The 23,101-nt window shown below is 34.1% G+C and overlaps 1 protein-coding gene across 4 annotated transcripts in view; it reads left to right on the forward strand.

The window, feature by feature from the left end:
* The window catches only part of NBN (nibrin), a 43,118-nt gene that overhangs the window by 11,951 nt on the left and 8,066 nt on the right, over positions 1-23,101 (forward strand). For 3 of the 4 annotated variants that reach the window (XM_069466251.1, XM_069466252.1, XM_069466254.1), the window contains exons 8-14: positions 6,400-6,497; positions 8,738-8,867; positions 11,910-12,188; positions 14,179-14,623; positions 17,117-17,200; positions 18,513-18,671; positions 20,640-20,753. In XM_069466251.1, the coding sequence (XP_069322352.1) occupies positions 6,400-6,497; positions 8,738-8,867; positions 11,910-12,188; positions 14,179-14,623; positions 17,117-17,200; positions 18,513-18,671; positions 20,640-20,753 (1,309 nt within the window). The remainder of the gene's footprint in view (positions 1-6,399; positions 6,498-8,737; positions 8,868-11,909; positions 12,189-14,178; positions 14,624-17,116; positions 17,201-18,512; positions 18,672-20,639; positions 20,754-23,101) is intronic. The other variant, XM_069466253.1, reaches the window with a different exon arrangement.

Consider the following 23,101-nt stretch of genomic DNA (forward strand, 5'->3'; position numbering starts at 1 on the left):
TTAATATCCTCTTATATAGGATATTAGGAGAAAGCAGGAAAACAAATCAGATATCTTAGAGTGGTGTCTGTATTGGGGAGGGAGACTGTCAAAGAGCTAAATGAAGGATTTGTTTCCTTAGACTTTTATTGGAATTAACAATCTTAGCATTGTTGAAGCCAAAAAATACTGTAGAAATATCTAGCTTGGCTGTCTTCTGACTAAATTTCTCTTTACTTAGCAAAAAGTAGGTGGGGCCTAGAGTGTTTATATGCTTGAAAAGTCCATAGCCAGCTTCTTACAAAAGATTCATTTTTTTTCTGTCTTAGGAGTTCTTCTGACCATGGGGATTGGTTTGTTCACCACCCCCTTTATGGGCTTGCTGAAATAAAAAGTAAAATTCCAGCCATCTGTCCTATAAATATTTTATTTAATGGAGATGTATTAACTGCTGTAGAAAAGAAGATATCTTGTACAAAAAAAATCTCCATCTAACCACCACAACAAAAATTTACTGTGGTTCCATTGTGTTTTAGGCACTGGGAATACAATGGGAAACAAGATAGTCATTATCCACCACTGGAGCTTACTGTCTAGAGAGAGAGACAGATAAAGACAAGTAAACAGATTATTACACATGTGTATAAAGGAAACAGTGAACAGGGGAGGGGGAGAAGCTGTTATAAATAGGGTTCTCTACATATAAAAGCTTCTCTAGTTAACCTCTCTAAGTAAAGGTCTGTTTGAGGCAACATTACCTATGACCAGTGTTTCAAAGAGCCAAACAAAGAATGTGCCAGGCAGAACAGCAATAATACATACCAAAAAAAAAAAAAAAAAAATTACATAATTCTGTATAGCAGATCCTGTTCTAAGAATTTATGTATATAAAAACACTCCTCATGTAGCCCTTTGTGTTATTTACTGTTATGGTCCCCATTGTGCCGATGAGGGAACTGAGGCAAAGGGGGGTTGCATAGAACACAGGTAGTGAGCAGGGTAGCCAGGATGGGAACCCAGGCAGACTGGTTCTGGGGTACAAGCTCTTCGCCATTACATCTTGCTGCCTTTCAGCATGTGAAGACACCCCAAGGTAAGAAGGAGCTGGAGTGCAAGACTGCTCAGACACCAGTGCCTTAATCATGAGGTGACACTTGATTCTGTAGTCATTAGCTCCTGTTACATTTTGGTTTTGGGGGGAGGGCAATTTTATGTTTTGAGAAAGGCTGTCACTTGCAACACTTCTCCACTTAGTCCAAGCCATTGGTAGACATTAAAGGTACAATTGTATGAAGCAAAGTAGTCAGTGAAGCCAGCTATTGACTGAACCTCAGGCAAAGGGCAACATTGCCATTGGTTAGTGCCATGGCTATATTGATTAGAAGCGGGTGTGGGATATCAGTGGTTAAGATTAAATATCTTCTGAAGAAGATTAGAAGTCTAGGGGAACACTTACAACCCTGATTTTTGTTCTTGCTGAGATATATTCCCAATATCTTAGCTCAAATTTGGGAACTCATCCTATTAATTTAATTATTTTCTCTTCATTATCTCTTCCTGCTCTCCCTTCTCTCCTGAGCTTTTCCCCAGCCTTACGTAAAGGTGGGTGAATCAGTAATCCTTGGTTCATGACACACTGTGATCATTGAACCCTGCATAGTTTATATTCATTTTGTTCACCAAGTATTTAATTAGTTACTTTTAGTGCAATAAGTGTCTGGAAATGTGTCGCCCAAAATACAAGCTAGATCCTTGAAAATAGCATACATCTAATTACATAGTACTCCTAGACCACTCTCCTCTTGCATGGGATAATTATCCTGAATCTTGTGCTTGTCATTTACTTGCTTTCTTTTATATATAGTTTCATTGCTTTTTTATGTCCAGATGCTCCTCAACTTACAATAGGGTTACATCCTGATAAACCTTGTAAGTTTCAACTTATTTGTAAGTTGAAAATACCGTTAACTAAAAATTCATTTAATATACCTAACCTAATGTACTTCATAGCTCAGCCTAGCCTACGTTAAATGTGCTCAGAATACATATTAAGCTACAGTTGGGCAAAATTAACACAAAGCCTATTTTATAATAAAATTTTGAGTATCTCATATAAGAGTATCATACCACATATTGCTATCCCAGGAAAAGATCTAAATTCACAATTCAAAGTACAGTTTTTAGTGAATGTGGATCACTTTTGCCTCATCATAAAGTCAGAAGGTCATAAGTTGAACTGTCATAAGTCGAGGACTGTCTGTATTCACAGCATATGTATGTGTATGCGTGTGTGTACCTTTTAGTTATATTTAACTTTATAACATGGTCATCATGCTACCTGTAATCTTTGAGAATTTTTCTTCCTTAATATTAGGTTGTTGACATGAATTCATCCATTTTGTTACGTTACTATAATTTATTTGTTTTGATATTATAATAGAATATGTTTCATTGTATAAATATACCATAGTTCATTCGTTCACTCTTCATTGAAAAAAAATATTTTGTCCAGTTTTTTGTTTTTGTAAATACTGCTACTGTGATCATTTTTGTACGTTTCCTATTGGTTCCTGTACAGGATTTTCTGTGGGGAATATTCCTAGGAATAGAACTGCCAGATTACACATTATGGAATGTTCAGCTTTAGGAGGTGATACCAAACTGTTGTCCACTTTACACTCCTTCCCCAGTATGTAAGAGATAAAGTAGACGGACGTTGTTTCCAACACCTAGTGTTGCCATACATTTTCATTTTTGCCAGTTGAATGGATGTATAATCATATCATATTGTGATTTTGATTTGTATTTCCCTGATTACCAGTGAGACTTAACACTTCTTCAAAGGTTTATTGGACATTTGTTTTTCCTTTTATGTGAAATACCTGCTCATGTCTGTTGTGCCTAGCTTTCCATTGAGGTAGTTATGTTCCTCTTTTTTTTAATACAGATTTCCCCAGTTTTATTTATACTCATTTGTGTTTGTATTTAGTTCTATATACTGTTAGCACATGTATGTATGTTCATGCATTCACTACCATAGTCAACAAACAGAATAGTTGCATGACCACAAGGATCCCACATGTCCTTTTATACCCACACCTACCTTGCTCCCACCGTACCTCCCGTTCCCTGTCCCTAAACCCTGGCAGTCACTAATTTGTTCTCTATTTCTAAAATTTTGTCTTTTAAAAAAATGCCACATAACTGGTTTAATCTGTGGATGCGGAACCTAAGGATACAGAGGGCCAACTATTCTTGATATTAGTCCTTTTTTTTCCACTTATGTGCTTTGCAAAATATGTTACCACTTTATAACTTATCTTTTTACCATATTGGTGAATAAAGGACTTTAATTTTAATACAATAGGTCTTCACTTACCATCTTGGAAACTTTACTTTAGGCACAATGATATATAGTAAAACCAATTTTACCATAGGCTGATTGATACAAACAAAAGTTAAGTTACTACAGCATATTTCTGGTCACAAAAACACCACCAAACTTTTAAATAAAGAGCCAAAACACTTTTATTATTAACCACTGAAATAATGTGGGCTATACATAGATTTAGTAAAGATTAATAAAAATAAGATGGATAATTATTTACTCAATTTTTGTTGCATCAATGAGTGACAGTGGTCATTGTGGGTTAAATAAAGGAATGAATATTTGCAAAGTGAAAATTGTAAGTAGTACCTCCTACCACCACACAATTCAGAAACAATAAATGTGGCAGGTTTGCTCAGCACTTTTGTACCACATCATTTATTGTTATGCACTTGTGTGATTATTATACATTTTATGGATTTTTATTTTACGATGATTTGTATTCATTCGTTCATTTTCCAGCCCTAGTTATTCCAGTTCAGGGCTGTGAGTGGCAGGAGCCTGTTCTGGCAGCTCGGCACAAGGCGGGAACCAGCCCTGCACAGGATGCCATTACATCACAATGCATGCTCACACCTACACCCACACTTCCTCAGACTGTGACAGTTTAGACATACTGATTTACCTCACATGCACATCTTTGGGATGTGAGGGGAAATTGGAGTACCCAGAGAAAACTCACGCAGTCATGGGGAGAATGTACAAACTCCACATAGGCAGTGGCCCTGGCTGGGAAAATTGATTTTTTTTTTTTTCTCGTCCATGTTGTTATGAAACAACATTGAACAAAATGATGTTATTGGAGTACCTGCCATATAGTAAAAATTAACCTTTTCTCTGCTTTTTGAATTTTAAGAAATCTTTTCCTATTTGTACATCGAAAAGATATTTACCTATATTTTTTACTGATTACTACTATTTTGATACCATATTTTGTTTTTGAAATTTATTTTTAATCTATCTGGAATTGATTTTATTTTATATCAGACTTCCATACATGCATGGCTGTGTGTTTGACTTTATTGTATTTCATTGATCAATCTGTTTATCTTTGTACCAATACCACTGAACACATTGTCCTAATTACTATAACTTTCGTTAAGTCCTTGGCTGATAGGACAAGTCTCTTTCTGCTCTTCTTCAGAAGCATCCTGGCTATTCTTGGCCCTTGATTTTTCCGTATATATTTAGAATCATCTTTTCAAAAACCGTGTGGGAATTTCAGTTAGGAATTGCATTGAATCCATAAATCAACCTGAGGAGAATTAACAGTTTATATAATTTTATTCACTTTTATCCATGAATATGTCTTCTCTCTCCATTTATTTGGGTCTTTTAAAATCTCTTAATGTAATTTTATACTTTCAGTGTAGCAATCTTGAATATCTTTTATTAGATTTATTCCCAGGCAGTGTATATTCTCTGATACTGTTATAAATGAATGATGTTATCTCTTTTCATTCCATCTTCTAGTAGTTTGCTGCTGACATTTAGTAGCCATATTGCCAGACTCCCCCTTTTTTCTAACAATATATCTTTAGTCTTTTTTATAAATCATATAATCTATAAATAACAGTATTTCTGTCCTCCTTGCTAATCCTTATGCTTCTGATACCTCTTTTTTTTCTTTCTCGCTCTCTGTTTTGTACCAGCTGGGGCCTCCAGAGCAATGTTGAATAGAAGTGGTGATAGTGGCCACATTTGTCTTACTATTGACTTTAAAAGAAATGCTTCCAATGTTTCCCCAATTAGGGTGATATAATTTCTGTATAGCATTATTATTAAATGTGTATAACAATGTTTTTATTTTATGCAGCCAATCTATAACTAATTCATATAGTATAATTTATAGTTTCAAAAAAGTTAAGTAGGGTAATATCAGTTTTGAATTGCTTGGATTATAGGTAGGTATATGTGATCACTTGATTATAATGCTTTTTAAAATCTGATATTTTTTAGTCTAATATTTTTGTAATTGCACATACAGTTGAATCCTATTTAAGTAAACTCAATACATAGTAAAAACAAGTGAAGCATTTGAAAAAGACCTTTTAGACTAATATAACCACTTAAAACCTACTTATGAGTATTAAAAGTATTTTATAGCTCTTTGTTAAAATTTGAGGTATAATTTCTATATAGCATTATTATTAAATTGTATTAAATTATCTTTGTTTTATAAAATCAAGTCATTCACATTACAGAACAACAAAAAATAGGTTTACCATAAGATTCCTTTAATATGGAGATACCTTAATACATGTAAATTTGGTATAATGATTTGATTTACTAAACTTAAAGTTTATAACATACATAGATATAGTTTATGTATGGTTCTTTACACTTCTTTCTTCCCCTTTCTCTCTTTTTGTTTTTTTTTCCTGTCTTTAAAGTTTTATCTTAGGATCATAATAACCATAGATTTGTCTATAAAAGCCTGTTTTTTTCTGTTCTTTTTTTGTGAGACAGGGTCTTAACTCTGTCACCGAGGGTAAAGATAGCTCACTGCCACCTCCAACTCCTGGACTGAAATGATACTCCTGCCTCAGGCTCACGAGTAGGTGTGATAGGCATGTGTCACCTCACCCAGCTAATTTTATTTTTTGTAGAGATGGGGTCTTGCTCTTGCTCAGGCTGGCCTCGAACTCCTTTACCTCAAGTGATCCTCCTACCTTGGCCTCCCAAAGTGCTAAGATTACAGACATGAGCCACCACACCCAGCCAGAAGCCTGTTTCAATTATTGTATCTGCGTATTACTGTTTTCTTCTTATTCTGAAAATTATTGAATTTTAGTACTGGAAAGATCTATATTTTCTACTCTAGCCCCTTATTTTACAGATAAAGTTAACTGAGTCAATAAAAGGTGGTGGACTTGCCCCAGTGAGTAAGCCAGTATTTGGAATTTTGTTCACACCATAAAACTGTGGTATCTCTTTGGGAGGGGGAAAAAGGTTGACTTAGCTTGATGTCCTCTTGATAAAAGTAGCTAGTTTTAATATGTTGTCATGCTTAAACTATTTTATTCTAATAGGCAGGGTCTTAGACCTATTCCTGAAGCAGAAATTGGATTGGCAGTTATTTTTATGACTACAGAGAATTACTGTGATCCTGAGGGCCACCCCAATACAGGTAATTAAAGTGTTATTTTATTGATTCTTTAGCAGTGTTACTTATTATATAAATTGATAATATGCTGTATGTACATTACTTTTATACTTGCTAGAGATGACCATATTTACCATCTTTTAAAACTCATCTATTTACACTTTCATTTATTCATTCAATAAATATTTGTGTCTGCCATGCACTGTTTCAGGTGTTGAAGATACATTGGTGAATAAAAGTAAACAAGATCCCTATTATTATAAACTTTATGTTCTAAAGATCAAGATTTAGTAAACAAGCAAACAAACACACATGATAAGTTCAGATAGGGCCAAGTATAAAGACGAAGGTAAAACAAGGTGAGTTTATATGGGTTCCAAGTCATGGACCTGTGACTTACAAATAATTTTTATAACGCAACCAGTTTTGGGAGAACAGAATGAATGCGTGTCTCTGTCTTTTCTTTTCATATTTATTCATTTATTCAACAAATATTTTTTGGACATTTATTATATACCTGTAATTATGCTAAGCACTTGGAATAAAGAGGTAAGTAGATCAGACCAAATCCCTGCCTTCATGGTATTTTTAGCAGGAAGGGCATTGTAAATAATCTTATTGTTAACAAACATCAGTTGTTCTGGGTCATTAGATTAGGTTTATAAATGCTTCTTTTAGTGATTATATAAACATTTATAACTTTTATTCTTTTTAAAGTATGCAAGCCAAAGTGAATTCCAGATATATATATATATATATATATGTGTGTGTGTGTGTGTGTGTGTGTGTATGTGAAATTCCAGATACATATATCTTTTTTTTTAATTTTTTATTTTTTGAGACAGGACCTTGCTCTGTTGCCCAGGCTGTATAGTGCAGGGGCATCATCATAGCTCACTGCAACCTCAAACTCCTGGGCTCGAGAGATCCTCCTGCCTCAGCCTCCTGAGTAGCTAGGACTACAGACATGCATCACCATGCCTGGCTAATTCTATTTTTTGTAGAGACAGGGTCTTGCTGTGTTGCTCAGGCTAGTCTGGAACTCCTTACCTCAAGCAGTCCTTCTGCCTGGGCCTCCCAAAGTGCTAAGATTACAAGCATGAGCCACTATACTCAGCGTGAGATATATATCTTTAAGGAAATGCTGATTAGCTTCTAAGGAGTTCACGTAGGGAAAGTGGCGGAAGTCATTTAAATATCTGAATTTAGAATCACAAATAAACATTTACTAAGCATATCTTATGTCATGGGGACCTAACAGTGATAATTCACCTTAGATATTTAGTAAACATCAACTTTTATAATTTTTCAGTTAACAATTTAATCTACAAACATATTTATATTTACTGTATACCAAATGCTGATCTAGGCACTGGAAATAAATCAGCAAGATGTAGTCCCTATTCTCAAGGAGATTCCAGTCTAATAAGGGAAAGTAACAAGTAAACAAGTAAATTGCTGATAATGATAACAGCTAATGCTGACATAGTGCTTGCTGTGTTGTAAACATTTGTCTAATTGCTATTGTATATCAATTCATTTTTCCCTCAAAACAACTTTATTATATTATAATTATTCCTGTTTTATGGATGAGGAAACTAAAACATAAAGAAGTTAAATAACTTAGGTCAGACAGCTGGCTATAAGTGAATTATTAATAGAGTGATGTGCGTGGTGGTATGGGACCAGAAATGAAGAGCACTTAATTCAGTGTAAAAGGTTCAAAAAGGTATTCCAGAGAGTGGTGCTTGAACTAAGTTGCTGTTCTAGTAATTAAAATGATGAGGTAATCATTATGGTTTTCTGGGGTAGCCTAAAAATTTCTGTCTAAAATGATTTTACATGTCTTCATTTCCAATAATGTATTCCTTGTAAAAATGGAACTCACATTGATTCTGATTTGTGTAGATGGTTGGGCAGATACACATTCTGTGGGGAATAAATATAATTTTTGTTCTACTGATTTAAAACATAATTTGAATTAGAATTTGAGTTGATTTTATTTAAGTTGATAATACTTCACCATAAAGGATTTGATGTAGCTTTAAAATGATTTGGCTTAGATAAAGCCATCATAGATGTCAACAGGCTACTTATAGACTATTTTGTTCTGTGTTTGTTGGCTCCACTGACTGGAGACAACTGTGTGCTATATTACCCAGTTAATCCCCTTAGCAAGGCATAGTCTAACAGCTTGAAATGAGCGAAGGTCCATCTTGTGTCTAGCAGTTGTGATTCTTCCTCTATATTTGTGTGATTTACAGGATTAAAGACAACTACTCCAGGACCAAGCCTTTCACAAGGCTTGTCAGTCAATGAAAAACTAATGCGAAGTGTCCCAGTGAATACTACAACATACGTAGCTGACACAGAATCAGAGCAAGCAGATACATGGTAAAGCTTCTTTGTTAACAAACTATTGTTATTATTCTATCGGTAAATTAATAATAAATTCAAGAAGTAAAGTCAATGCCTTTATCCAGTTGTCTCTTGGGAGATAAAGCACGGGAGAGTGGGATGGCAGGGAAAATGATGTTTTAGGACAGGGCTAGCAACTTTTCTGTAAAAGACCTGAGAGTAAATATTGGCTTTGTGAGCTGTTGGTCTCTGTCCCAGCTACTCAGCTCTGCCACTGTGTCATAAAAGCAGCTATAGACAACATAAACAGTCAGTGTCACTTAGCAACAGGAATGCTTTCTGAGGAATGCTTCCTTAGGTGCTTTTGTTGTTTGTTTTGTGACCATCAGAGAGTGTACTCACACAAACCTAGTATAGCTTACTACATAGCTAGGCTATATGGAATAGCCTATTGTTCCTAGGCTGCCAACCTGTATGGCATATTATTGTACTGAATACTTTAGGCAATTATGACACAATAGTAAGTATTTGTGTATCTAAACATGTCTAAACATAGAAAAGGTACAGTAAAACAATGGTATACTTGTATAGGGCACTTACCTGAATGGAACCTGTAGGGCTAGAATTTGCTCTAGGTGAGTTCAATGCGTTGAGTATTGAGTGAATGTGAAGGCCTGGGACATTACTGTACACAACTGTAGACTTTATAAGCACTGTACACTTAGGCTACACTAAATTTATAAAAATATAATTTTCTTTCTTCAATAATAAATTAATCTTAGTTTACTGTAACTTTTTTACTTTATAAACATAATTTTTTTAGCTTTTGACTATTTTGTAATAATACTTAGCTTAAAACAAAACCACATTGTATAGCTGTGCAAAAATATTTTCTCTCTTTATAACCTTATTTTATACACTTTTTTCCTATTCTTTTTATTTTTTAAACTTTTTTGTTAAAAAGACACAAATTACACACGTTAGCCTAGGCCTACACAGGGTCAGAATCATCAGTATTACTGTTTTCTGCCTCTACATCTTGTCCCAGTGGAAGGTCTTCAGGGGCAGTAACATACATGGCGTTGTCATCTCCTATAATAACAATGCCTACTTCTGGAATACCTCTGAAGGACCTGACTGAGGCTGTTTTAGAGTTAACTTTTTTTTTAATAAGTAAAAGGAGTATGCTCTAATGATAAAAAGTGCAATATAGTAAATACATTAGCCAGTAACAGTCATTTATTATCAAGTATTATACACTATACATAATTACATGTGCTATACTTTCGTATGACTGGTAGCATAGATTTGTTTACACCAGTATCACCACAAACACATAATGGGTTGCACTATAATGTCACTAAGCAATAGGAATATTTCCTGATTATGTTATGGATCAACCCGACATATATGTGATCTATGATGACTGAAATGTCATCATGTAACACATGACTAATTGAATGAGGGTGGTTGTGTTCCAATAAAACATTATTTACAAAAACAAATGGCAGGCCAGATTTGGCTTATAGGCAATTCCTATCTTAGGATAGTTTTTTCATTCTTTGCAAATGTACATGGAATACTAAAAAGAATTATACAACTTCATTTGTGACTGGGGATATAAGTTTAAAATAAATGTATTTGTACTGTATGATGTTGACTATATTTGGATATTATGTATGATTTTGGAGATACTTTATATGTATCTATCCTGCTATCTAAATACTTAATATTTGTCCATAAAGATAGTTTTTCAGAGGTTCTCTTATTAGAAGAGGGGTTTTGGGTTTTTTGTTTTGTTTTTTTGAATGGAAAGGGTTAACTCTTGTATTCTGTGGTCTTTTTCATTTAAATATTTTTATTTTAAATATTCTATAATAAAGTATTTAAAATATCACTATATTAGACCACATTTACTTTTATTTTTACTGTACCTGTGTTTTATATTGAGACCAGATTTAACTTTTTAAACAGAAACTGTTAGTGTTTTGGAAGTTGCTTGAACAACAGCTTTACCTCTTTTTTGTGAAATAAAAATAGCAAAGGCGGTTTTTAATATAATCATACTTTGTAAAATTCTATGTATGTGTGTTTAAAATATTTTTCTGGTAGTCTCGAGTTCTATTCTAGAAACTGCCATCTGGCTGCAATATAACTATATCAATTCATCCAAAGTAACCTAAATACCCCATTGTATGTGTTAATAGAATGATAGGCAATTATGCGGATTTTCCATTTTTATTATAGCATTTTTACATGGAAATAATTTTAAAATTTTAAACAAAACAAAAATTACGTGGGATTATCACCTAGTTTAATTTATAATAGGATACTAGGTTGATTGATATTCTCTATGTGTTTGGAAATTGTTACATCCTTACAATATGTGTTGCAGGGGATGAATTAAAATGATATATTATTCTTCTTCAGGATGCTTAGATCAGTGATCCTCAACCTTTTTGGCACCAGGGACCAGTTTCATGGAAGACAATTTTTCCATGGTCCAAGGTGGAGAAGATGGTTTCAGGATGATTCAAACACATTACATTTATTTTGCAGTCAAACCTCTCTGCTAATGATAATCTGTATTTGCAGCCGCTCCCCAGTGCTAGCATCACTGCCCAGCTCCACCTCAGATCATCAGGCATTAGATTCTCATAAGGAGCACAACCTAGGTTCCTGGAACGTGCAGTTTACAATAGGGTTCATGCTCCTATGACAATCTAATGCACCACTGATCTGACTGGAGAAGGAGCTTATGTGTTTATGCAAGCAATAGGGAGCAGCTGTAAATACAGATGAAGCTTCGCTTACGTGCTGCTCACCTCCTGCTGTGCGGCCCAGTTCCTAACAGGCCACGGACCAGTACTGGTCCACAGCCCAGGGGTTGGGAACTGCAGGTTTAGATGACAAAGGAGCTACTTTCTTGGGATGGTAAAATATATTCACTGACTTATTATCTAAAGATAATTATCTTCTAAAGTTATATTTCATTAGAACCATTTAAAGATCCTTATCTCTGGTTAAAAGTTGCTGTAAACTTGATTGTTTACCTTGCATTCTTTTCTTTTCCTACAGTATGGATTTGAGTGAAAAGCCAAAAGAAATAAAAAGCTCCAGAATGCAACAAAACCGCAGAATGCTTTCACAAGAAACATCCACCATAAAGGAACCTCCCAAAACAAGCTCTAATAATAATAATATCATAGTATCAAATACTCAGGTTAAGGTGAACATCCCAAACTATCAGCTTTCACCAACTAAATTCTCAGGTATCAATAAAAGTAGAGTTCGAGCTTCCCAGCAGCGGCAGACCAACTCCATCAAAAACTACTTTCAACCATCTACCAAAAAAAGGTATGTTTTTATTTAATCTCTCTTATGTCTCTGAAAAAAATATTAATTTCTTATACTATTGTAGAATGATATTGTCTTTAGTACGTTCTGCTTCTACGGAAAGCTATGGCCCTTTGATCTCATTTCTTCTCAGAAATGTCCTAATTTCCTTTTTCACTACGACGTAAGACAGATTCTCCATCTTTCTTCTTCTACACCTTAGCTTATCTGTTGTTTTATTTGCTGCACTTCTCTTGAAGAAAAACTTACTCACATCTGAATTCCAAAATCACCTTTCTGCTTATTTCTCTTGATCACCTCTCTTAATCCCTCTAGGACCATACTCTGTCAATTTTTTTTCTCAATTTCTAATAACTTTAATATGTTCATCATCCTAGTTTTCTTATTTCTAAAACTCACTCTCATGGTTGTTTTTGTTTTGTGGGAGACAGGATCTTGTTCTGTTGCCCAGGATGAGGGCAGTGGCATCATCATAGCTCACTACAGCCTCCACGCCCAGTTAATTTTCTTTTTTGTGGTGATGTGGTCCCGTTATCTTGCTCAGGCTGGACTCATACTCCTGATCTCAAGCAATCCGCCCTACTCAGCCTCCCAAAGTGCTAGGATTACAGAATTGACCCACGTCACCTGGCGTCACCTTTATTTTTTGAAAACATTCCCTTAACTTGGTTTCTTCCTCCAGCTACTCCCTTTTGCTTTTACACTCACTATTAATTAAACTTCTCAAGAAAGATTATTGTTATTTTTCCCATTTCTCCATGAACTATCGCTTAACAGTCTTTCATCTTGAAATGACATCCTTGAAATTAACTATTGACACAATTGCCAGTTCTAGTGGCCTTTTGGAAACATTCAGCTGTCCTTGTGTTCTCCTCAAAGTGTTTGTGAGAGTGCCCTATCTTGTCTGTGTGGCCTCTTTGAGGACTTCTTTTCTTTCTCCTACTGATCTTTATACTCTGTATGCTCCACTTTCAGGTTTTGTAACTTTATTACAAATGATTAACAATATATTTGGCCCTAACTTCACCTTTAAGCTTCACTTCTGCTTTTCTACAGGAATTTCTTGCTGTTATCCCAAATGAGAGATCTACAGACCTTTTCTGTCCTCTCACTGAATGTGTTTAGTAGTTTACCTTGTTATATAATCTTTGATTCTTTTTCTCCTCTGCCTTCCCAAATCAATATTGTTGATTCTTATTTTCAGTGTCTTTTCAATCCCTCCCTTTCCATCTATTGCCAGCTCTGTGGTTGAATCTCTAACTAAACCACCTAAATTATTACAGGAACGTCTTGATTGGTTTGTTTTTCCAGTACCCTGACATTAAATTAGTGTTAATAAAATACCACTTTGACTGTTCCAATTCAGCATGAATCTAGTAAATTTCTGGAGAACAGAGATCCAAGTATTTATATCCTCTATGGGCCTTAGTACAATTTGCATAAAGTGTAGAGTACTTACTGAGTGAATGATAAAATAGTTTATAAAAAACTTCTGGTGATATATTCACATAGTGTTTGCAGTATACAGTCAATACCAAGTTCTAGACTTAGCCACTCTGACTTATTATCTTGAATCCATCTCTCATTAGCCCATCAGATTATATTCCCAAGGTAATTCTTCCCTGCCCACAAGTTTCCTGCACTGTAAAGTAAGCTGCTGTCTCTGGACAACAGTTCCTTTGTGTTTTTGCATTTTTCTACCTTTTCGTACAATTGCTTTATCAACTATTGCTTCTTCACCACAGAGAAGATAGAGCTTACCATACTGCTGTAGCCACAGGGTCCATCAGTTCTGTGAAAACAGCAGAATGTATGTGAATTATACACTGTTTTCAAATGTCTATTTGTTGATTCCAGTGATATTGTTAAATAATAAAATCCAGAGTACACTGTGAATTAAATGGTGGGAATTATGAATATTGCCAAACTAAAAGATTACTTAGTTGTGTTCATTGTCTGGTTTTGTTTTCTTCTCTTTTTTAAATCTCAGGGAAAGAGATGAAGAAAATCAAGAAATGTCTTCATGCAAATCAGCAAGAATAGAGATGTCTTGTTCTCTTTTAGAACAAACACAGCCTACTGCACCTTCAGTATGGAAAAATAAGGAGCAGTATCTATCTCAGAATGAATCTGTGGATGAAAAATCAGATAACTTATTTACAGATGCAGATTTAAATTCCAATATGAAAAATTCTGCCAATATAGCTCTTTCTACAGAAAAGCTAAGATCAAATAAAAGAAAAGAAATTGATGATTTGGCTATAGAAGATGATGTATTGGAAGAGTTATTCAAAGACACAAAACCAGAGTTAAAAATTGAAGTGCAAGTTCAAAAACAAGAGGAAGATGTCAATGTTAGAAAAAGGCCAAGGATGGATATAGAAACAAGTGACGCTTGTAATGATGAAGTGATACCAGAAAGTAACAAAATATCTGTAAGTAACATTTTTACTCTCTGAGAAGTATTACAAATAGAAACTTAAAATGTTCAAAAGTACTTTAGATTTTATATTTATAATATAAGCATCCATTAATGTCTTCAACACAAGCATTAAGTATGAGAATTTGTTGGTCAATAAAGTAAATGTTAAAAATACAGTGATTTTTCAATAGTATAAAACAAAGGACAACAAATAAAACTATTACACATGATTGTTTTAGTAGATTTCCAGATTAGGCTGTACTATGATAAAAAACATTTGGCTATGATGTAAGTATGTGATATGCTTTAATAGAATAAAGAGGAGGCACAGAAACGAAAGATAAAGGAAGTTAGTAAAACAAAATATTTACTGAATCAATTTTTAGAGTAGAACATATAACCACTAGGAATTTTTATTTGCATTTAGATCTTTAATATCCTGTCCCATTTTCATAAATGTTGATAATTTGTCTTTTGTCTGTGAAAACTCTTCAGATTATTTCCTGTTTTATGTATCCTGTTTTATGTATTAGATGAGAGCACATACCTGATGAAATGAAAATTTATATTCTGATCTCCCACATGGATCTGTTAGCTCCACTGTTCATGGCTGTGATCATCTCCTTCTATATCATCTACAGGATAAGGACAGGAATAAGTGAAAGGATTAAAGATTAAGTGATTAGAAGTTGTAGTCAATTTGCTTAGCATCGAGAACTTAGTCTGTATCAAGGACTATGCAAATCTATAATGCCTACTGGAAAAACAGTATATGTCTCTTTGGCCTATATATTGGCATATTCATACAGAGAAGGGAATCCTTATTACTTGTTACTTCTTACGAGTGAATCCTAAATGCCCTCCTGTGGATCAGCTGCATCAGAGTCAGCTGGTGAGCGTTTTAAAAATCTGATTTCCCGGGCCAAAGCCCCAGAGATCCTGATTGAATACATCTGATTTTCTTCCCAGAAAAAGTTCCCTCATTATGATAGTTAAGAATTCCTTTGTTGGCTTTAAAAATTCTGAAATCAGTGGCTTGAATAAGATAGAGTTTTGGGGATTTTCTCCTAGAAAGAAGACTAGAAGTAGGTAATCAAAGCTGCTTTCCATGATAATCATTTCCTAGGTGTCTGTCTTTTTGCTGTATGAGATGGTACCTCTGGCCATCAAGTCTACTTTCCAGAGAAGAACATGGTCAGGAGGGCACAGGGTAAAGGCCTTTCCAGCTGAATTCCTCCCCAGTCTCTAAGGGACTTTCTCAGAAACTCAACTTTATAACATATTTATTCTTGACTGTTGATAAATAAAAACATTAATTCCCTGTATTCCCTAAATAAGCACAAAGTACATTTGTTTTTCTGCCCTTTCTTTACAACTTCCTTTTTTAAATTTTTATTGCTGTATCATTGAACATTTGATGTAAAATAATATGCCCCCAAGGTGATTATAGTTTTTAATGAAAGTATTAGGATGCTGTTTATGTAATACAGTTTTGTCTAAGACATGATCTGGGTATGTTAATATGAAAGGTACTATGACTATATATAAGGCAGTCTCCACTTTTATTGCAGACAAATATTTTGAACAATTAAGGATGATTTAAGATTCCATTCTAAACAAAATTTAGACAGAATTCTCTTATAAAATTTTTTTGTAAGGCCGGGCGTGGTGGCTCACGCCTGTAATCCTAGCACTCTGGGAGGCCGAGGTGGGCGGATCGTTTGAGCTCAGGAGTTCGAGACCAGCCTGAGCAAGAGCGAGACCCCATCTCTACTAAAAATAGAAAGAAATTATATGGACAGCTAAAAATATATATAGAAAAAATTAGCCAGGCATGGTGGCTCATGCCTGTAGTCCCAGCTACTCGGGAGGCTGAGACAGGAGGATCGCTTGAGCTCAGGAGTTTGAGGTTGCTGTGAGCTAGGCTGACGCCACGGCACTCACTCTAGCCTGGGCAACAGAGTGAGACTCTGTCTCAAAAAAAAAAAAAAAAAAAAAAAAAAAAAAAAAAAAAAATTTTTTTGTTGTTAAAGTAACACATGATCATATAGAAATGTGGAAAGTGAAGGATATGGACTATTTGTTGATAATCCTACCATCTACAGACAACCATAAGTTAATATTTTGCTATTTTTTAAAAATCTTATTTTGAAGACTTCGAATTAACTGTTAATGTAATTTTGTAGCCATTTTTAAATTTATTCATACTAGGTCATTTCCTATATTGTTAAGTATTCTCTAAGTATGTAATTTATATGAATTTGGATTATTTCTAATTCTTTTACACTGCAATATTTCTTTCTACATTTATTTTTATTTTCATCTCATAATTTATTTAGGAAAGATACTTGAAATTAAAATGACTGGGTCAGAGCATGAATGTCTGTAAGGTTTTTAGACAAGTATTATTTTATACTTGACTTTATTTAGCCAAAAGGCCAGGAAGTGAAAGAAAGGTACCATTTTGTAACTCCTATGAACAATTCTTTTTATTTCATTTCTTTAGCAAGAAAATGAAATTGGAGAGAAATGTGAGAAGAAATGTGAGCTCAAGAAAGAATCACTATGGTCAATGAAAGAAGAAGTATCTGTGAGGAAATTACTTATTTAAGTTTTGTAAGGATTTGACTTAGAAGGATAATCATTTCAATCAGTTTTTGTCTTTTTACATCCTTAGGATGATTTCTCTTTCTATAATTTTGTTTTGTAAATAGATAAATGGATAGATCATATTATAACCATAACACAGTAAAAAGAGTATAGAGAAAAGCCAGGGTATAATTCCCTTCCGTCTACTCCATAGATATGTGACCTTGAGCAAGTCATTTTCACATTTATCAACCTCAAGTACTTTATTTATATTAATAAAATGAGGTTGATGCTTTTCCAGCAGGGTGGTTGTTTATATCAAATAGAGTAATGAATGTGAAATATCTGTAAACTCTTAAAGTTTAATGATCCTGGCATGGCCTCACGCCTGTGATCCCAGTTACTTGGGGGGCTGAGGCCGGAGGATCACTGGAGCCCAGGAGTTCGTGGTAAGCCAGGGCAACATAGCAAGGGACTGTTTTTAAAAATAAATAAATAAAAGTTTTAGGCTATTGTTATTTAATAGATGTCCTGATTACATACTGTCATTATCAGATGAACCTTTTCTTTTGATTTTCCCCATTTTTTATTCCTGACTTTATCTTAGACCTGTTAGCAATTTCCATATGAATTAACAGTTAAAAGAACCAAGATGGTCCATCTTAAACAGCTGTAACACTGTTGATCTGTAACTGACTAGATAGTTAATAGTAAATAGCATAAAGCAAAAAAAAAATCTCATCCAGCATTTGAATTATAATAGGAAGAATCTTCAGACTGATTTAATGACTATTAATCTTAAACTTAACATGGCTTGTCAGTTAATGAGATAGTGTGTCGAGAATTAATGATTGATTTTTTTGAGGTGTCAAAAATTATAAAAAATACAAACTATTGAGAATCCAAGGAAGCTTAAATATAGTAGATGAGGACCTGTAGAACAAAATATATAATAATCTCAGTGTACAAGTTTAATGAAAAGAATCAGTGTTGAGATTTCATGTTAAAATATATATACCTGGAGATAAATTGTTTATTGAGATGGTATTTATTAGAATAGGCTACTAAGTTAAAAATACTGTGTGGTTTTAGCCTTCTGTCACAGATGAGTATGTTATAAATGTTTCCAAAGTTATAGGACATTTGAATAAGTAATTTTCTGGTTTTGAAATAGGTAAAAGTTGATTCCAAATAAAAGTTCAGGTACTAGAAATAAACCATTTTTGCTATTTTTTCAAGTATTTGAACTTTCTTCTGTAGACCCCTAAATGACAAGTAACTTTCCGTTTCTCTACATTTTAACCCCATTTAAGAACAATGATGATCTTCAGGACAATAGTGAGATGATTCCAAGCAAAGTGTTATTAACTGAATTTAGATCACTGGTGGTGAAAAACTCTACTTCCAGAAATCCATCTGTTGTTGTAAATAATGATTATGGCCAACTAAAGAATTTCAAGAAATTCAAAAAGGTAGGTATTTCTTTAACTGTATCACAAGAGGGCAGTGTCTGAAATGTTCTTAGAAATACTGTTGATACTGAACAATAATAAAAAAGTTTACATTGAAAACTGATGCTATTTCTTCTGCTTAAAACAGTTGAAAAAATTAATCTAGGAAGGATGTGAACTGACAGTTGACAGTTGATGAATATATGGGACCCCTAGAATGAAACAGATTTCATCAAGACAGTTCTTTACAGGTCGTTGTTTACCTGGTTTTCTCCACCTTAAGCAGGTGGCATTATCTGTAATGACAGGGTCCTTCTTGTCATTCTAATATTGATCTACAGTGACTTGAAGGGGTTCTTTAGCTCAGGACTTTATGAAGATAAAAATTTGGTAAAATAACAGCATATACAATAATGAAAACAAAATAAAAATATGTACACTGAGTATTACCATCAGACCTGAGTTTCCCCTCATTAAGGAACTGATACTTATTTTATTAGTATGGTTAAAAGACTATTTCTGATCCAGTCTATATTCTTTTGTTGCCTGTTCAGAGATATTTGCTTCTTGTTCCAGACCTACTTCTAGCTGCCAGCATTTGCTTATGTATTTGATCAGAGTACCATAATTATTTCACAAGTAATTTTTGTAGAAAACTGCTTCCCTCTATAACGTGATCTGTACAATTCTTGCCATGACTGTGAGGTGGTATAGCTTTTCCTCTCCATTGTGGGCATTTACTATTAACATTTCTCAATTAAATTAGTTTTCTACCTACTATGACAGTTATCTAAAGGGTTCTGAACTCCGTTTGATGAGAAGAATTTCTTCTACTTAGGGAGGAAGATGGAAACATCTCCTACTTGCATGGCACCATGATATACCTTTTTGTTTAACGCCACTTTTTCCCACCCCACAGCTGTGGCTCATATTGTGTAGCACAAGGGCATTCTTACTGCGTGTTTACTTCATGTTTAATATTGTGTTACAAAATCTCATTGTGAAAGAAATCAAAATGCAAAGGACTTTTTTATTAGTTAAGTTACCAAAGAAAAAAACTATAATATTCAATTCACTATTGGCACAGAAGTGGTATAAAAATAGCTCTGAGGAAGTATAAAGTAGTACAAACTTCTGGAAAGTGGTTTAGAAAGATTTAAAACCCATAAAAATACTGATATCCTTAACCAAGAAATTCGTTTTGAAACTATAGAAGAAATTCAAACTAAAATTTTTATAGAAAGATGTTTGACTAGATTGCCTCTAATGAAGGAATTTGTCTTGAGTTTTCCTTAAATCTCCAAATCCATGACATGGCTCTTTTTGTACTTTTAAAATACTGCTTAATGATGAAAAACAATTTAAAATTTCCTTACCACTTCATATATTGGAATTTTAAAATCATGTCCCATAAATATTAAGGATTTATTACTTCCTAAATACAATATTAGCAATGTGTTTGATAAGTATTTTTGCATAGAATTTTCTTTTTTAAAGTATCTCTTTGTAAATAATTAAAATGTTAATTAAAAGTACAAATTGTTCACATCCAACATATCCTGCTAGAGATCTATAAACTGAGAAATTTTGAAAAGATTTAAATTTCCATCAATACTAGAAAGGGCTTAAAATTTGAGATCTTTAGAACAAAATATAATGCTTTAAATCACAGTGTATATTCAACATGAGTTAAATGATAAACTAAGGTCATTTTTTAATAAAAACTTTAAATTTAAAATCCTAAATTGTTTTTTAGTTTATAAATCCCAATGACATGTCCAAATCTGAAATAGTAATAGCTAGAAAAGAAAAGGGCAAAAAACAGATGGATCTAGCACAGAGTTAACCTCTCTCTCACTTTTGTGGGATATAAACATCTCTGGCACTTAGATTATGCATGATTTATTATTTTTGCTTTTTAAGCTTTTTAAAAACTAGTCATCTTAATTTGTTAATATGTTGAACCTCACTGCTTTTATTATTTAACAGATCACATTTCCTGGAGCAGGAAAACTTCCACGCATCATTGGAGGATCAGATCTAATAGCTCATCATGCTCGAAAGAATACAGAATTAGAAGAATGGTTAAGGCAGGAAATGGAGGTTAGTAGGACATGAGGCCCACAGACTTGTTTGAATTGCACTTTGGTCTCTTGTGGTTTCTGTAGAACAAATTCTTCTTAAAACCAACTAAGATAAGTAACTTAATTTAAGATCATTCAGTAAAATTCCTGAGTTACCGAGCATTAAGATTAATCTCTACTCTTCCCTAACACTTCTTTAAGAGAATTCTAGATTTGTTTTTGTTAGTTGAAAAAAAAACTGGGACCTAAACAAATGAAGTAAGTTTGCATCCTAATGTAAAGGGGGTAAAAGGGGGAAAAAAGATTAAGCCGTAATAATTTAAAAGAAAACTAATAGTAATTCAAAGGTTGGCCATATCGTTATCTGGAGAATGTTAGAAAATATCAGTTACATAGAATGTAAATGTACTGCCCTTTTTAAATCTGGGAATTATGTTTCAACAATTCTGAAAATTTCTCATTATTTTCTTGAATATTTCCCGTTTGCTGTTTTCTCTCTTATCTACTGAAATTCCAGTTTAACATAAGTTAAATTTTTTTGGTTTCTTTTCCATGTGTCTTAAGTTCTTTTCTATCTATTTCATTTCTTTGTCTGGATTATATTTTTGGTAGCTTATTCAGATTTTCTTCCAATTTATTTCTCTTCTCAACTCAGGTTAGTATTGCCTCTGTCCATTGAGTTTTAATCCAACCTATTGCATTTTTTCATTACAGAAAGTCTCTTTCATTCTTTTCTAAATCCCTTGCTAGTTTTTTGCATTTTTTTTGAGACAGGGTTTCTCTCTTTTGTCCAGGCTAGAGTGCAGTGGCATCTTAATAGCTCACAGCAACCTCAAACTCTTGAGCTCAAGTGATCCTCCTGCCACAGCCTCCTGAGTAGCTGGGACTACAGGTGCATGCCACCACACTCAGCTAATTTTATTTTTTTCTAAGTTTTGTCGAGACAGGGTCTTGCTGTGTTGTTCAGGCTGGTCTTGAACTCTTGACCTCAGCATTCTTCCTGCCGTGACCTCCCAAAGTGCTGGGATTACAGGCATAAACCACCACATCTGGTGCCCTGCTAATATTTTTAAGCATCTCTTTTATATTCTTTGCTTGATGATGTCAGTACCTGAAGTGTTTGTTGATCTTTTTTCTGCTCTTATGGTACCTTGTTTTCGATATATCTTTTGTGATCTTTGAATGTGAACTGATTGTTTTCCTTGAAACTTGGTCTGTGGGATTTCATTGAATCTTCAGTTCAGATTTATTTCCTCCAGAAAGCTATGTTTGTATCTATCAGTCTTGTTCTACCTAGATGAGACCACTTTAAATTAAAATCTCTTCTTGTGATGTTTCTGAATCACCCAGGCAGTTACTAGTGTTATTTGGACCAGAAGCCTGAGTTAGTGAAGGTTGGCTTATCATTATAAACTTAAATGAGATTTTTATTTCTTTCCTTCAAGTGCCACAGTCAAGACAGGCAAGTTGTTTTGCTATCTCCTTCTGTGTTGTAAGGTTTATTTCTCTTTCTTCCTTTAGTGCTGGATCTTTTTTTAAAGTTCCTCTTGGATTTTCCTTCGTATCACTCATACCTCATGCAGACTTCAAAGCAGAACTCAGGTTTTTCACAGTCTGCAGAGACCGGCAGGGCAGAGCAAAGCTGGTTGTGATACTTGCTGACCTCTCAGCGCTCCTTATTTTGCTTTATTCTAGGTATTCTATATGCTTTGCCAATTCATTTTTTAAAATGTTTTTTTAATCAAGGTTATTTTTAAATAAAGGTTCTTAGGAAGGTCGCTCATAAAAGTAGCGTTGTTAGGAAGGTCACTCATTTTACTGTCATAAAATGAAAGAATGAGAAGTCACAGCCTTTCTCCTCTTTTTTGAAAGAATAATTGGCTTTATCATTCTATAAATGTGCATTCCAGAGAATTACAGGAGTGTACAAAAGAATAAAGAAGTGAAACTAACGCCCAGAGATGACCTGTTTAAACATTAAGTGAATGATATTCCAAACATCTCTTCACTGACAAGTGGTGAGAGGCAGGGACAGACTGGGAAGGGAGGGAGAGACATTGACAGAAGGAAGTTACACTGAAGGCTTTGCTGAATTTGTGTAAATGTTTCTTCCCTCTAAGATATTTTATTTCCTGAGATACCTTTAAGCTTAAGGGGGGAAAATATGAAAATCATTGTAAGTTGGAATGGGTATTTGTTTTAGACTGCATATTTCAATTTTAGAGACTATTCGTTGGCTCCCTGCTGTGAAGAGTGAGAACATTATTTGTACTTCCTCCCACCTCCCCTCCACCACCTAATGCCAGTCCTAGTTTTCCTCTTTTTAGGTGACTTGCATGTCTGCAGTATTCTTTCTTCAGCTTGAAA

This window comes from Eulemur rufifrons, chromosome 3 (assembly GCF_041146395.1).
Source record: "Eulemur rufifrons isolate Redbay chromosome 3, OSU_ERuf_1, whole genome shotgun sequence".
In the NCBI taxonomy this organism is placed as follows: Eukaryota; Metazoa; Chordata; class Mammalia; order Primates; family Lemuridae; genus Eulemur; species Eulemur rufifrons.